Raw genomic sequence first — 16,049 nt, forward strand, 5'->3', positions numbered from 1 at the left:
TATGTTATACATTTGCTTGATATATAACATGTCTGCTTTTTAAAAATTAACACTTTTTTGAAAGGATCTACTACTAACCTGGATATGACTTAGAAGTTTATTTTTCCATTAATGGAAAAGTAGGACTATAAAAAGGGTACCCACAAAATAAAAAATGCTATTATAATGGAAAATAGTTTAGAAGTACATGTGATCATTTATTCACCAAGTCAACAGAAACTGATTACTTGCTATGTGCCAGATACTGTATATATGAAACGTACCTTTGATTTATGTGCTTGATGAACAATCTTTAGTTTATCTGAAAGAAAAAAAAAGTTGTCTTTTTACTAAAAGTATTCTAAAACTTCATTTCAAACTATTAAAGTGAGAGGGGGGGAGGTAGCAGCTATGAAGTCCTTGCCTTATGATCAGGTTCTCTTAAAAATCTAGTACACAGTAAAATTTCATTTGCATACCATTAAAATTAAAGATCACTGTAAAAAGATATTTAAAAGCCTTGGACTTTATACAAATAACAAATGCTGGAGAGGGTGTGGAGAAAAGGGAACCCTCCTACACTGTTGGTGGGAATGTAAACTGGTACAACCACTATGGAAAACAGTATGGAGGTACCTCAGAAAATTACATATAGGGAGTTCCATTGTGGCTCAGCAGTTAATGAACCCAACTAGCATCATGAGGGCATGGGTTCGATCCCTGGCCTTGCTACATGGGTTAAGGATCCAGCACTGCCATGAGCTGCAGTGTAGGTCCCAGATGTGTCTCGGATCCAGTGTAGATGTGGCATAGGCCAGTGGCTGAAGCTCTATTTCGACCCCTAGCCTGGGACCTTCCATATGCCATGGGTGCGGCCCCCCCCAAAAAAAAAGAAAGAAAAAGAAAACTAAATATAGAACTACCATATGACCCAGCAACCCCACTCTTGGGCATATATCCAGACAAAACTTTCCTTGAAAAAGACACATGCACCATATGTTCACTGCAGCACTATTTACAATAGCCAAGAAGTAGAAACAACCTAAATGTCCATCAACAGATGAATGGATTAAGACAATGGAATACTACTCAGCCATAGAAAATGCCATTTGCAGCAACATGGATGGAATGAGAAACTCTCATACTAAGTGAAGTGAGAAAGAGAAAGACAAATACCATATGATTTCACTTATATCTGGAATCTAATAATGGCACCAATAATCCTTCCCACAGAAAAGAAACTCATAGACTTAGAGAACAGACATCTAGTTGTCAAGAGGGAGGGGGAAGAAGTGGGATGGACTGGGAATCTGGGGTTAATAGATGTAAACTACTACTGCCTTTGGAATGGATAAGCAATGAAATCCTGTTGGGTAGCACTGGGAACTATATCTAGTCATTTGTGATGGAGCATGATGGAGGATAATATGAGAAGAAGAATGTATATATGTATGTATGACTAGGTCACTTTGCCTTGCAGTAGAAAATTGACAGAAAACTGAAAACCAACTATAAGAGAAAACATAAAAATCATAAATAAATAAATAAATATATAAAGAAAAAATTCCTGCATATTCAAAATAAATAAGTAAATAGGTCAGAACAAAATAAAAAAAAATTAAAGCCTTGGACTTTTAACACACACAATTATATTTGTACCATAACCTGAAGTCAACTCAGCACATTTTCTCTTAGAAAGAAGACAGGTGGGAGTTCCCTGGTGGCTCAGTGGGTTAAAGATCTAGTGTTGTCACTGCTGTGACTCAGGTTCAATCCCTGGGAACTTACATATGCAGTACTGTGGCCAAAGGGGAAAAAAAAGAAAGACAGGTAAACTACATTATTCTGTTTGTTGACCTCAATAAATGCTCGGATTAGCAAATAATGTGAAAAAAAAAAAAGTTTGTCTTAAGATAGATATTAACAAAATCAGTTCCAAAAAATCTACTAATCTCTCAGAATAAATTCAGTGATAGGAGGTCAAATGATCATACCAAGAAGCTGTTACCATTCTCTGCATTCAAGCACTATCAAAGATAACTGGTAATATGAGCAAGGCTGCAAATACCCAAAGACTACCAATATTTTACCTCCTGGTTTTCAAATTCTAAACAGATATATACCATCTAATTTGCTTTATTCAATCCCTCATGCCTTAATTTGTTTACTTTTCTCTTTCCTTTTCTTTTCTTGTCTGCCCCTGGCATACGGAGTTCCAGGGCCTAGAATCAGATCAGAGCCATAGTTGCAACCTACACTGCACTGTGGCAATGCCAGATCCTTTAACCCACTATGCTGGGCTGGGGATCGAACCTGTGTCCTGGCACTGCAGAAGCACTGCAATCCTGTTGTATCACAGCAGGAACTCCTAATTTGTTTATCTTTAAGTCAGGCTACACTGCGCTTTTCCAATAAGTAGTTTCTCTACATTGGGTGTTTCTAACTCTGCAATAATCAGCTCTTAATTATATAACAGGCATAGCATTCAACAGGTTTAAATTCAGAACGTTTCCAATTTTACACTCAGTTTTATTTAACTATTTAATTAACATATTATGATTACATGCATTATTATATCTGAATAAACACTTAACCTTAAACTAAAATTATTTCTATCAATCATGCTGTTTGATTCAACAAGGAATTCCAACAATGAAATGAAATGAAAGGATCTATTTAAAAAAAAAAGAAAAAGAAAGAAAAAAAACAGGAGTTCCCATTGTGGCTCATCGGAAACAAATCCCACTAGTATCTATGAGGATTCGGGTTCCACCCCTGGCCTCCAGCAGCACTGGATACATAATCCACTGAGCGAGGCCAGGGATCAAACCTGCATTCTCATGGAGTCATCGGGTCCTTAACCAGTGAGCCACAATGGCAACTCCAGGGGGCCACGGTTTCTAGCAGAAAAAGAAATACTTTGAATAGAGATGTTCACCAGATTTTTCTAACAGAAATCTGCTAGACTTGGGAAGAAGGTAAAAAAGGAGAAATGACAAGCTAGCAAAAGGTAGTATATTAATATCCCCTTCTTTATTAAATCATTTTGTACACTTAAAAACAAATCTTTACTATTAACAGAAACAGCTTCTGTGGGTCTTGTATCCTTAATGTAAATTCCTTGAGAAAAGTAACCTTATAAAAGTAAAAACCAGATTTTATGCTCACAGAGTATTTAATTTGTTCACATGTACATTGCTTAATCTAATCTCACATGACCTTATGAAACAAACAGGATTAGCAGCCCCTCACTGTACAACAGCCAACATTTACTGCACACATGTACAATAAATACCTAGACAATATGGATTTAAGAATAAGACAACATCCCCTCTTCTTTAGGAACACAATGTCTGGTCAGGGTAAATCAATAATAGATGTAGATGCCAATTAATTGGGAGGCAAGGCTCTGAGAGAGAAATCTTACTTCTGCTGGTCTGGCAGAGAGCTGGACCTTTTATCCAATGGCATAGAGATGATAACCAACAAAAATGAAATCTGACTCTGGAGTTCCCGTGTGGTGCAGCGGAAACAAATCTGACTAGTAACCATGAGGTCACAGGTTCAATCCCTGGTCTCACTCAGGGGATAAAGAATCCGGTGTTTCTGTGAGCTGTGGGGCAGGTAGCAGATGTGGCTAGGATCTGGCATTACTGTGGCTGTGGTGTAGGCCAGCAGCTGCAGCTCCAATTAGACCCCTAGCCTGGGAACCTCCATATGCTGCAAGTGCAGCCCTAAAAAGCAAAAAAAACCAAAAAAAACCACAAAATACAGAAAGAAAGCTGACTCTGTGTCCCTTCCACTCCCCAACACTCAATGTGTTCAGTCCCACTGAACATGCAGCAAATCTGCAAGAAAAGGACAGGTGAAAAAGTAACATTTCAGCCCTCCTTATCAAACACAAATTGGCAGATTGTTAAAGAGACAAATGCATAGAGAATCACCTTAAGTCTATCAAAACCATGGTGGTTCTCTAATTTCTTCACAGATAAACATATTCATTTTTCTTGCTACTTCACCAGAGTAGTATAGAAATACTAAGGCAAAATGGTGTTAATTAGCTGTGTGAAAGGTACATTACCACCATGGAAAAAGAAAAAGAAGACATACAAAATCAGCCAGAACACAAGGCTTAAAGTGGCAATAAATACACATCTATTGATAATTACTTTAAATGTCAATGTACTAAATGCTCCAATCGAAAGACACAGAGTAACAGAATGGATAATAAAACAAGAGCCTACAATATGCTGCCTACAAGAGACCTACTTTAGGGCGAAGGACACACATAGATTGAAAGTGAGGAGATGGGAAAAAAATTTCATGCAAACAAAAATGACAAGAAAGTAGGAGCAGCAATACTCATATCAGACAAAATAGACTTTACAATGAAGGCCATAATAAGTTCCGACTGTGGCGCAATGGCATAAGGATCTGGTGTTGTCTCTGTGGCAGCAAGGGTTCAATCCCCAGCCTGACGTGCAGTGGGTTAAAAATCCAGCATTACCACATCTGTGGCATAGGTGATTCCTGGCCCAGGAACTTCCACATAACCTGGATGTGGACAAAAAGAAGAAAAACAAAGGCCGTACAGAAAGAAGTACACTATATAAATGGATAAAAGGATCAATGCAAGAAGAAGATATTATACTCATTAACATATATGCACCCAATATAGGAGTACCCAAATACATAAAACAAATATTAACAGACATAAAGGAGAAATAGACAGGAATACATTATCTACCACCCTGATGATTAGCTATCAGATATTCTAAAGATTTCATGATCTAAAACTTATCTTTCAAAGTAACTTAAGTGGAACACAAGTTTGAACACACACCCATACCAGGCAAAAGGGGAAACCATACGTAGCTATGCTAATCTGTAAGTTGATTCAAGTTTAAGGTTATATTTCAAGGCATGATACTTTGAAAGTCATAAAAGCCAGAATTGAGAAGTTTAATATTACTTAATCATGCTTTTTATTCCTCTTACTCAATATTTCATATGCAAATTCTTTAAGTCCAATAAATCAAAGTTCCTTCCATCAGTGCCTTTTTAACTTTGGCTTGAATACCCCTTGTGACCTCACAATTAGTCTCTGGATATTAAAATGTATATATACAGTGACGATTGTGATTTCAAAGTATTTTAGGTCATAAGTTGCTCTACCAAATGGCAGCAGAATTAAAAGCCACTCCAGAAATGATCTAAGATAATAAAAAATTTATGCTTTAAAATATATGCACCAATTAACAGAAATATTTATTAGATGCATTGGAATTCTCAAATGAAGTCTCAAATTCAAAGTTTGCTGAGTGTCATTATGCTGAAGGTTAATAACTATACCATCTTTATAATGAATAATGAAACCCAGCTTCCTGCCTTATTACTGCATTTTAAAATCAACAATTGCAACATATAAAGTTATTATATAACATGCTCATTACTGTCATTTAAAATGTTAAATCTCTTCTTTTAATTCCTAGTTTAATTCTTTTAATTTCTTTTTAATTACTAATTGATTTAATGATCAATTTCTCCTTTTATGCCTACCTGATGAAGAAATTCATTTTAGACAGTTTGGCAAACATGTTATTCCTCACAAATAGGTCACTTCCCTACACAATTATAATTTACTTTAATGATATACTGCAATTCCTATATTTCCAAATAAACTTCCTTATTATCTTTTATTTACAGATAGTAAACTCATTTTTTTTGTTTGTTTGTTTTGTCTTTTTGCCTTTTTTAGGGCCGCTCCCATGGCATATGGAGGTTCCCAGGCTAGAGGTCGAATCAGAGCTGTAGCTGCTGGCCTACACCAGAGCCACAGCAACGCGGGATCTGAGCTGCGTCTGTGACCTACACCACAGTTCACGGCAACGCCGGATCCTTAACCCACTGAGCAAGGCCAGGGATCAAACCCCCAACCTCATGGTTCCTAGTCGGATTCGTTAACCACTGAGCCACAACGGGAACTCCAGAAAAATCATTTTTGAAAACCAAATTTAAATTCATATCAAAATAAAACTAGTGTGGGAATTCCCACTGTGGCTCTGCAGTAATGAACCTAACTAGTATCCACAAGGATGTGGGTTCGATCCATGCAGGTTAAGGATCCAGCATGGTGTGAACTATGTGTAGTTCACAGATGTGGCTCAGATTTGGCATTGCTGTGGCTGTGGTGTAGGCCCGCAGCTGCAGCTCTGATGCGACCCCTAGCCTGGGAACTTCCATATGCCACGGGTGCGGCCCTAAAAAGACATACATACATACATACATACACACATACATACATACATACATACATACATAAATCTAATGTGAAATTATATAGGAGTTCCCGTTGTGGCTCATCGGGTTAAGAATCGGACTGGTATTTATGAGGATGCAGGTTCAATCTCTGGCCTCGATTGGTGGCTTAAAGATCCAAGGATCTGGCATTGCCACAAGCTGCAGTGTAGGTCACAGATGTGGTTTGGATCTAGCATTGCTGTGGCTGTGGTATAGGCTGGCAGCTACAGTTCTAATTCGACCTCTAGCCCAAGGAACTTCCATATGCCACGGGTGCAGCCATAAAAGAAAAAAAACTTATATTAATATATGTCTTAAAAGAATAAGAGGAGTTCCTGTTATGGTGCAGCGGAAACGAATCCAACTAGTATCCCTGAGGACTTGGGTTCGATCCCTGGCCTTACTCAGTGGGTCAGAGATCCTGCGTTGCTATCGTGGTGGTGTAGGCCGGTAGCTGTAGCTTTGATTCCAACCCCTAGCCTGGAAATTTCCATATGCTGTGGGTGTGGCCCTAAAAAGCAAAAAAAAAAAAAAAAAAAAAAAGAATAAGAAAAATTAGGTACCATATTCATAATTTCTGAATGGTGGTGGCAGGCTGGTCTTCAAAGGGATATCTGTAAGAGAAAGATTAATTTTATTATAAAATATTCAAATAGTTATAATATTAAGTGAATTGGCATTTATTATACAATATCATCTACATACATTTAAATACACAGTATACATGTGTGAGACATTGTTATATAGTTGATGCTCATTTAGCATATGAATCTGAGAACCCCTTGAGGGTCTTTGGTCAATAGTGTAAACCAATGATCTAAAAAAATCTTATTACTTTTGCCAAAATTCAGATAACATGCCATATAACTAACTCGGCAAAGAAAACAAATTAGAGTAAAATTCTCTTTAAAACAGTGTTCCTGAAGACAAACACCATATGATATCACTTATTTGTGGAATCTAAAATATGGCACAAATAAGCCTATCTATAGAACAGAAACAAACTCATGGACATAGAGAACAGATTTGTGGTTGCCAAGGGGAAGGGGGAAGGAGTGGGATGGACAGGGAGTTTGGGGTTAGTAGATGCAAACTATTATATTTAGAATGGATAAGCAATCAAGCACTGCCGTACAACACAGGAAACTGTAATCACTTGGGACAGAAAATGATAGAAGATAATATGGGAAAAGAATGTGTATATATATATATGTGTGTGTGTGTGTGTGTGTGTATGTATATGTAACTGAGTCACTTTGCTGTACATCAGAAATTGACAGAACACTGTAAATTAACTATGATAAAAAAAATTTTTTTTAATAAATAAAACAGGAGTTCCTGTCATGGTTCAGTGGTTAATGAATCCGACTAGGAACCATGAGGTTGCGGGTTCGATCCCTGGCCTTGCTCAGTGGGTTAAGGATCCGGCATTGCCGTGAGCTGTGGTGTAGGTCACAGACGCAGCTCAGATCCCGCGTTGCTGTGACTCTGGTATAGGCCAGCAGCTACAGCTCTGATTCGACCTCTAGCCTGGGAACCTCCATATGCCATGGGAGCGGCCCTAAAAAAGGCAAAAAGACAATAAATTAATTAATTAATTAATTTTAAAAAAACAAAACAGTGTTCTTGGAGTTCCCATTGTGACTCAGATTCCCGTGAGAATGTGGGTTCTATCGCTGGTCTCGCTCAGTGGGTTAAGGATTCTGCGTTGATCTAAGTTGCAGTGTAGTTTGCAGGCGAGGCTTGGAACCCAGTGTTGCCATGGCAGTGTGGGCCTCAGTTACAGCTCCCATTTGACTCTGGGCCTGGGAACTTCCGTATGGCAGAGGTGCGGCCATAAGAAGAAAAAAAAAGTGTTCCAAACACTAGTATTAGTTTTAATTAATTATTAATTAAACCACACCCCCTACAAAGGCCAATTAAGTAATAAAATCAAAACTACGTATGCATATACCCTTTGAAATAGCAATTTCACTTGGACAATTTATCAGAGAGATATACTTTGCACACTCCTGTGTGTATGTGTGTATGTATATGAAATAATATACATACTAAAGTACTAAATGCAGCATTGCTTGCAACAGAAAATGCATGGAAAAATCCAAATGTCCTTCAATGGGGGCACTTGCTAAAATAAATTAAAATATGCCCAAACAATTAAACATATTTTTCAACTGTAAAATAGCAAAAGAGGAGGAGGAGGCTCTCTACTAATATAAGGTCCTCAAGATATGTTAAGAGTAAAGAAAGCATAAAAACATTATTTTTAGTAAGCTACCTTTTGAGTAAAAAGAGGAAAAAATAAGAATGTATGTTTGCACTGGCTTATACTTTCATGAGATGGGGCATGGTGCAATGGTCAGACAGAGAACAGAAGTGAGAAGAAGACTGTTCACTGTATTCCTTTCTATATTTTGATCTTAAAACCACACGAATATGTTATCTATTAAAGAAAACAAAAAAAAAACCCACAAGCATCTGAGTTAGAAAAAGTGTTTAAGTACATTTGCCTTTTAAAAGTTATATACATCTCAAAATTAAAATATAATTTTACTCATTTATGTTATAAGCATTTAAACTATATACTATCAAGTAGTCCAAGGACATGATAAATAAAAAGTTACTGAGACAAGTCCCCACCCCACCCCTTTTTTTTTCTTTTTTTTTTTTTTCTTTTTAAGACCACACCTGCAGCATGTGGAAGTTCCTGGGCTAGAGGTCGAATTGGAGCTGTAGCTGAGGACTACGCCACAGCCAGGACAACACTGGATCCGAGCCGCATCTCATCGGTGACCTACACCAAGCTTGTGGCAACGCTGGATCCTTAACCCACTGAGCGAGGCCAGGGATCCAACCTGCATCCTCACAGCGACTACATCAGGTCCTTAACCGGCTGAGCCACAAGGGGAACTGCTAGTCCCCATTCTTGAGAATACATGCACCCATGAATCCTGAAACAAAGCCAGGACTATCGCCTCAGCTACCACATAGCAGGATCACCCAGCCCCACACCAGTAGCTCAGACTCACAGAAGGCCAGTCCCAGGCATATTTAAACACAAAACAAAAACCTGCTGAGATGATTCTTAGACAAACAAAATCACAGAAGGCCAAACAGATGACAGAGACTGAGAGATCAGGCAAACAGGAGTGGGCAGTGAGGTATGAGCAAGAGACATTATACTGGCTGCAGACAGTATAATGGTCTAATTGGTCGCCTAAAGATTTAAATGGAAATGCTAAAAGTCTGGGGGTTTAGGTGAGGGTTTTTTGCCTATAAAGTACTGTGGACAAAAGGAAACCTGTCTGGATTCCAGATATGCCTGTCAGGCCCCCATGTGAAACCTCTGCCTTAGATTACCAGTGCACAGACCTTCATTTTATCCTTTTTCATTTCTTACCCACTTTAGAATTACGAGCCAATGAAGTATTGATTAAACATAAGAAAGGAGAATTAAATCTGTTTAATTTATTGGCATTTTTATTTCCTGAACTAAACAACAAAACACTCTGAAGGCATAAGGTACAGAACAGATGGCTCCACAAAATTATCATTTAGAAATGTCTAGGGATGAAAAAAACAAATCACTGTCTTAGTTCAGTCAGGATATCTGAGAGGAGAAAATGACAGAGACAAACAGAAGGACCTCTCCTCCTTCTCTTTTTTGATCTCAGTTCATTTCACTCCCACAAAGAAGCCTTCCCTGACAGCCCTGAGAAAAGAGGGGTTTCCTCTCATATTCCTCCCTTCATGACATTTTTTACAATTATAGTTTTATCTCTTTACTTATATCTTTACATTTTTTTACTTATTTACTTATTTCTTTACTTTTATCTCTTTACTTATCTCTCTACATTTTTTACAATTATAGTTTTATCTCTTTACTTATTTAGGTCTCTCTTCCCTACCAATTCATAAACTCCTTAAGATTAAGACACAACAGGAGTTCCCATTCTGGCTCAGAGGGTTAAGAGCCTGACAGAGTCTCCATGAGGATGCGATTCAATCCCTGGCTTCACTCAGTGAGTTAAGGATCCGGTGTTGCTGCAAGCTAAGGAAGGCAGAGGCTGCAGATTCAGCTTGGATCCCCCGTTATAGTGACTGATTCAACCCCTAGCCTGGGAATTTCCATGTGCAGCAGGTGCAGCCATGTAAAAAGGAAAAAAAAATAATAAGACACAACGGCTTTTCTTCCCAAAACCTAGGACAGTGCCAGCACATGGCAGCTGCTCAAAACATACTACTGAGTAGCAAGACTTTGGTTTCTTTTTTAGTTACTATTATTCTAGATATAAATCCTTTGTTGGATATATGTTTTACAAACATTTTCTCCAAGTCTGTGGTTTGCCTTTTCATTTTTTTAACAGTGTATTTTAAAAAGCAGAAGTTTTTAATTTCCATGAAGCCCAACTTTTTTTCCTTTATAATTTGTGTTCATTGTACTGTACTTTTACCAAAATCAGTTTCTAAGATTTTCTCCCGTGTCTTAAGAAGTTTTATAGCTTCAGCTTTTAAATTTATGTCTTCAACAATTTCAAATTATTTTTGCATATGGTAGGAGGTAAGAGTTGAGGCCATTTGCATATGGATGTCCAATTATTCCAGGATCTTTTTTGGAAGGATTACCTTGTACCCCTCAAAGTGCCTTGGTCAAAAACCAATTAGACATATATGTGTAGGGCTATTTCTGGACTATTTTCATTGATACATACGTCATCTATCCATACCACATTCACTGTCTTGTCTGATATAATTTTATAACAGTAAGTCATAAAGTCAGTGTAATTTCTCCAACTTTTTTTCTTTTTGTGAATTATCTTGACTACAGGTCTTTTTCACTTTCCTTATAATTTTTGAATAGGTTAGAATAACATTTCTAAACTTTAAAATAAATTTGACATTATCTGAAGAGAAAAAGAAAGCTTGCTGAGATTTTTTATTGGATTGGAATCTATACATTGTTTTGAGAAGACACAACAACTTAACATTGAGTTTGCTGATCAATGAATACAATATATCTCTCCATTTATTTAGTTCTTTTAATATTTCTGTCAGTGATGTTTTAGAGTTTTCAGTGTAAAAGTCTTACAACTCTAGCAAATATATTCTAAGTATTTCATATTTTTGATGCTATTACTCTTTTTCCAACTATATATTTCTAGTAAACACAAATATTTTTGTACATTGATCTTGTATCCTGCAGTCTTGCCAAACGCATCTTATTAGCTCTAGCAGTGGTGGAATAGACTCCACAGAATTTTATACATAGATAATCACGTCACCTGTAATGATAATTTTTCTTCTTCCTTTCCAACACAGATGCAATTTATCACACTTTTTCATAAATATCCTTTATCATATAAAGGAAGTGCCCTTCTATTCCTACTTTACTGAGAGTGTCTAATAGAAATGGATTTGGGGGGAGTTCCCACTGTGGGAACCTTGGGGTTAAGGATCCAGCATTGCCACAGCTGTGGTGTAGGCCACAGTTGGCTCATATTCGATTCCCAGCCCAGGAACTTCCATACGCCATGGGTGTGACAAAGGAAAGAAAGAAAGGAAGGAAAGGACAGAGAGGAGGGAAGAAATGGATGTTGGGTTTAATTTTCATCTAATAAAATAACCATATGGTTTTCTTTCCTTAATCTATTAATATTATGAATTACATTGATTTGTGAATGGTAAACCATTCTTGCATCCCTAGGATAAATCCTACATGGGCTTGATGTATTATTCCATTTTAAATATTGTTGGATTCGATTTGCAATATTTGGTTAAGAATCTTTACAACTGGAGTTCCCATCATGGTGCAGTGATTAATGAATCCAACTAGGAACCATGAGATTGCAGGTTCGATCCCTGGTCTTGCTCAGTGGGTTAAGATCCCGCATTGCCGTGAACTGTGGTGTAGGTCGCAGATGCAGCTCGGATCCCGCGTTGCTGTGGCTCTGGCATAGGCCGGTGGCTACAGTTCCAATTAGACCCCTAGCGTGGGAACCTCCATATGCCGCAGAAGCAGCTCAAGAAAAGACAAAAAGACCAAAAAACAAAACAAAACAAAAAAAAGAATCTTTACATCTCCATGCATGAAAATTATTGTTTGATAGCTTTTTTTTTCTTCTAATTACTTTTCTAGTTTTTGTATCAGGATAAGGATTGCCTCAGAGAATGGGTTGATAAACATTTCCTCCCCTTTCATTTTCTGGGAGAGTTTCTGCAGAATTGGGATTTTTTTCTTCTTTAAATGAATGGTAGAATTTACTAGTTATGCCATCTGGGAACAGAGTTTTCTTTGTGGAAGTATATTTTAACTACTGTTCATTTTAAAATACATAATTATTCAGGTTGTTTGTTCTTAGTAAACTTTGGTAGCCTGGGTGGGTCTTTCAAGGAATTGTAGACATTCCTAGGATAACACATTTACGGCATAAGATTGTTCAAAATATTCCTTTATTATTCTTTTAATATCTATAAAGAATCTGTAGTGATTAACAACTCTCACCCCGATACTGATAATTGTGTCTTCTCTTTTTTTTTTTTTAATTTTTCTCTGATTAGTCTGGCTACAGCTTTATCAATTTTATCAATCTCAAAGCTTGATAACAGCTTTAGTTGTTATTGATTTCCCCTATGGTTTTTGTTTTCTGCTATAATCTTTATTTCTCACTTTACGTTTAATTTGCTTTTCTTTTTCTAGTTTCTTAACATAAAGGCTGGAATCTCTTACTTGAGTCCTCTTCTCTTTTTTACATTAGACATATTTAGTACCATAAATTTTCTGCTAAGTACTCTTTTACCTGCTTCCCACAAATTTTGAAAAGTTGTGTATATATTTTTATTCAGTTCACTATAGGTTCCTTGTTTTTTCTCCTTTTTTGACTATGCCCATGGCATACAGATATTCCCAGACCAGGGATCAAATCCAAGCCACACCTGTGACCTACATCACAGCTATGGCAATGCTGGATCTTTTTTTTTTTTTTTTTGTCTTTTGTCTTATTAGGGCCGCACCCAAGGCATATGGAGGTTTCCAGGCTAGGGGTCTAGTTGGAGCTACAGCTGCCAGCCTACCCCACAGCCACAGCCACATCAGATCTGAGCCACATCCGCAACCTACACCACAGGTCACAGCAACGCCAGATCCTCAACCCACTGAGAGAGGTCAGGGATCGAACCTGCAACCTCATGGTTCCTAGTTGGATTCTGATTCGCTTCCGCTACTCCTCAACGGGAACTCCAACAATGCTGAATCTTTAACCCACTGTGCCTATGCAAGATTTTTAACCCACAGTACCTGTCTGGGGATCAAGAGCTGGCATGCCACAGAGACAAGCCAGATTTTTAATCCACTGCACCACAGTTCCCAAAATAGTTTCTTTTTAATCTCTGCTTTTATTCATAGGTTATTTAGAAATATGTTATTTGTGGAGTTCCTGTTGTGGCACAGTGGAAACAAATCTGACTAGTATCCATGAGGATGCAGGTTCAATCCCTGGCCTCGTTCAGTGGGTTGGTCTCGTTGGCCATGAGCTGCAATGTAGATTGCAGATGCAGTTCGGATCCTGCGTTGCTGTGGCATAGGCTGGCAGCTGTAGCTCCGATTAGAACCCTGCTTAGCCTGGGAGCTTCCACGTGCCATGGGTTAGGCCCTAAAAAGAAAAAAAGGAAAAAAAAAAAAAGGTATGTTATTTGATTTCCAAACATTTGAGGATTTTCCAGAGATATTTCTGTTAACTGATTTCTAACTTAATTCTACTGTGGTTAGAAAACATACATTGCATGATTCAAATTCTTTTAAATTTATCAAGACTTGCTTTATGGCTCAGAACATGGTCTCTTTCTTGGTAAATGTCTTCTGTGCACTTGAAAAGAATGTGGATTCTGCTGTTGCTGGGTAGAGTATTTATAAATGTCAGTTTCATCAATTTAGGTTAATAGTATCTTCCAAGTTTTCTATATACGTGCTAATTTTCTACTTGTTTCAGAAAATATTGAGAGAGGAGTGTTGGAATCTCCCACAAAAATTGTAGCTTCATCTATTTCTCCTTAAAGTTCTCCTTAGTTTTGATCTCATATAATTGAATCTCTGTTGTTAGATGCATAAACATTTAGGATCATTATGTTCTCTTGATTAGTTGATATCTTATCATGATAAAACAAAAGCCTTTATCCCTAATAATATTCTTTATTCTGAACCTACCTTATCTGATGTTAACATAGTCACTCCAATTTTCTTTAGACTAGTATTAACACGGTATTATTTTTTTCATCATTTACTTTTAACTGATTTTACAATAAAGCACTTTTTTTGTAAGCAATTGGGACTTCCTGTTTTATATTAGTCTTTCAGTTGAGGTGTTTAGACCATTTACAACTTATGTGATTACTGATATGGTTGGATTTAAACCTACTACTTTGCGCTCTTTGTTGTTTGTTTGTTCATCTATTCTTTAGTTCCTCTTCTATCTTCTTTTAAATTGACTATCTGACAGTTTATGATTCTACTCTACCCTACTTTTGTTGGTTTATAAACTATAACTCTTTAATGTGTGTGTGTGCTTGAACGTCACAGTAAATATCTTTAATCAGAAAATTATTAAAATATCAATGGACAATAAAATAATACTTTACCTCATAGTAAGGGCTCTAAAAATAGAAGTAGTACAATTTGTAACATATTATTAGATCCTGAACCTACATTTAAAGACTTTTAAGAAAGTACAAACTTAAGGGAAAAAAATAAACCCGACTAACTCAATGTACAGGCAAGAATACCAAAGACCCAACATTAATCAGAACATTATGCCAACATTCTAACCTGATGAGGAGTTCTATCAGATATTATTTTAAGATTCCAAGGTTAAGCTATATCAAGATGCATTTTAATAATGAAATAATCTAAACATAAAAAGTATGGAGAGGAGTTCCCGTCGTGGCTCAGTGGTTAATGAATCCGACTAGGAACCATGAGGTTGCGGTTCGATCCCTGGCCTTGCTCAGTGGGTTAAGGATCCGGTGTTGCCATGAGCTGTGGTGTAGGTTGCAAACTCGGCTTGGATCCCACGTTGCTGTGGCTCTGGTGTAGGCCAGCAGCAAAAGGTCTGATTAGATCCCCAGCCTGGGAACCTCCACATGCTGCAGGAGTGGCCCTAGATAAAGCAAAAATAAAAAAGAAAGTATGGAGAACAAAAAATTCATTTAGCCCACCAACCAAATCATTTTTTCTTTTTGTCTTTTTGCCTTTTCTAGGGCCTCTCCCGTGGCACATGGAGATTCCCAGGCTAGGGGTCCAATTGGAGCTGTAGCCACCGGCCTGCGCCAGAGCCACAGAAACGCGGGATCTGCAACCTACACCATAGCTCACGGCAACGCCGGATCCTCAACCCACTGAGCAAGGCCAGGGATCGAACCTGCAACCTCATGGTTTCTAGTCGGATTCGTCAACCACTACACCATTATGGGAACTCCACACCAACCAAATTTTTTAAATGTGCTGTTGAATACAATAATATGGACTATAGATACAGCTGAGGAGTTCCCATCATGGCTCAGTGGTTAAAGAACTTGACTAGTATCCGTGAGGATGTGGGTTCAATCCCTGGACTTGCTCAGTGGGTTAAGGATCCGTCATTGCCATGAGCTGTAGCATAGGCCAAAGACATGGTTTAGATCCCGCATTGCTGTGGCTGTGGTATAGGCTGGCAGCTACAACTCCGATTTGACCCCTAGCCTGGGAACCTCCATATGCCACACAGGTGCAGGCCTAAAAA

At 37.8% G+C, this 16,049-nt stretch overlaps 1 protein-coding gene across 8 annotated transcripts in view; it reads right to left on the minus strand.

The window, feature by feature from the left end:
- C3H2orf76 (chromosome 3 C2orf76 homolog) overlaps window positions 1-16,049 on the minus strand; it is a 66,324-nt gene that overhangs the window by 15,549 nt on the left and 34,726 nt on the right. For all 8 annotated transcript variants that reach the window (XR_007133957.1, XM_047772115.1, XM_047772110.1 and 5 more), the window contains 2 exons: window positions 6,843-6,893; window positions 264-301 (listed from right to left, as the gene is read on the minus strand). Coding sequence is in view for 7 of the 8 variants with exons in the window: in XM_047772115.1 (XP_047628071.1) it covers window positions 264-301; window positions 6,843-6,893 (89 nt within the window). In the remaining variant the exon portion in view is untranslated. The remainder of the gene's footprint in view (window positions 1-263; window positions 302-6,842; window positions 6,894-16,049) is intronic.

Source organism: Phacochoerus africanus, chromosome 3 (genome assembly GCF_016906955.1).
Source record: "Phacochoerus africanus isolate WHEZ1 chromosome 3, ROS_Pafr_v1, whole genome shotgun sequence".
Taxonomy (NCBI): Eukaryota; Metazoa; Chordata; class Mammalia; order Artiodactyla; family Suidae; genus Phacochoerus; species Phacochoerus africanus.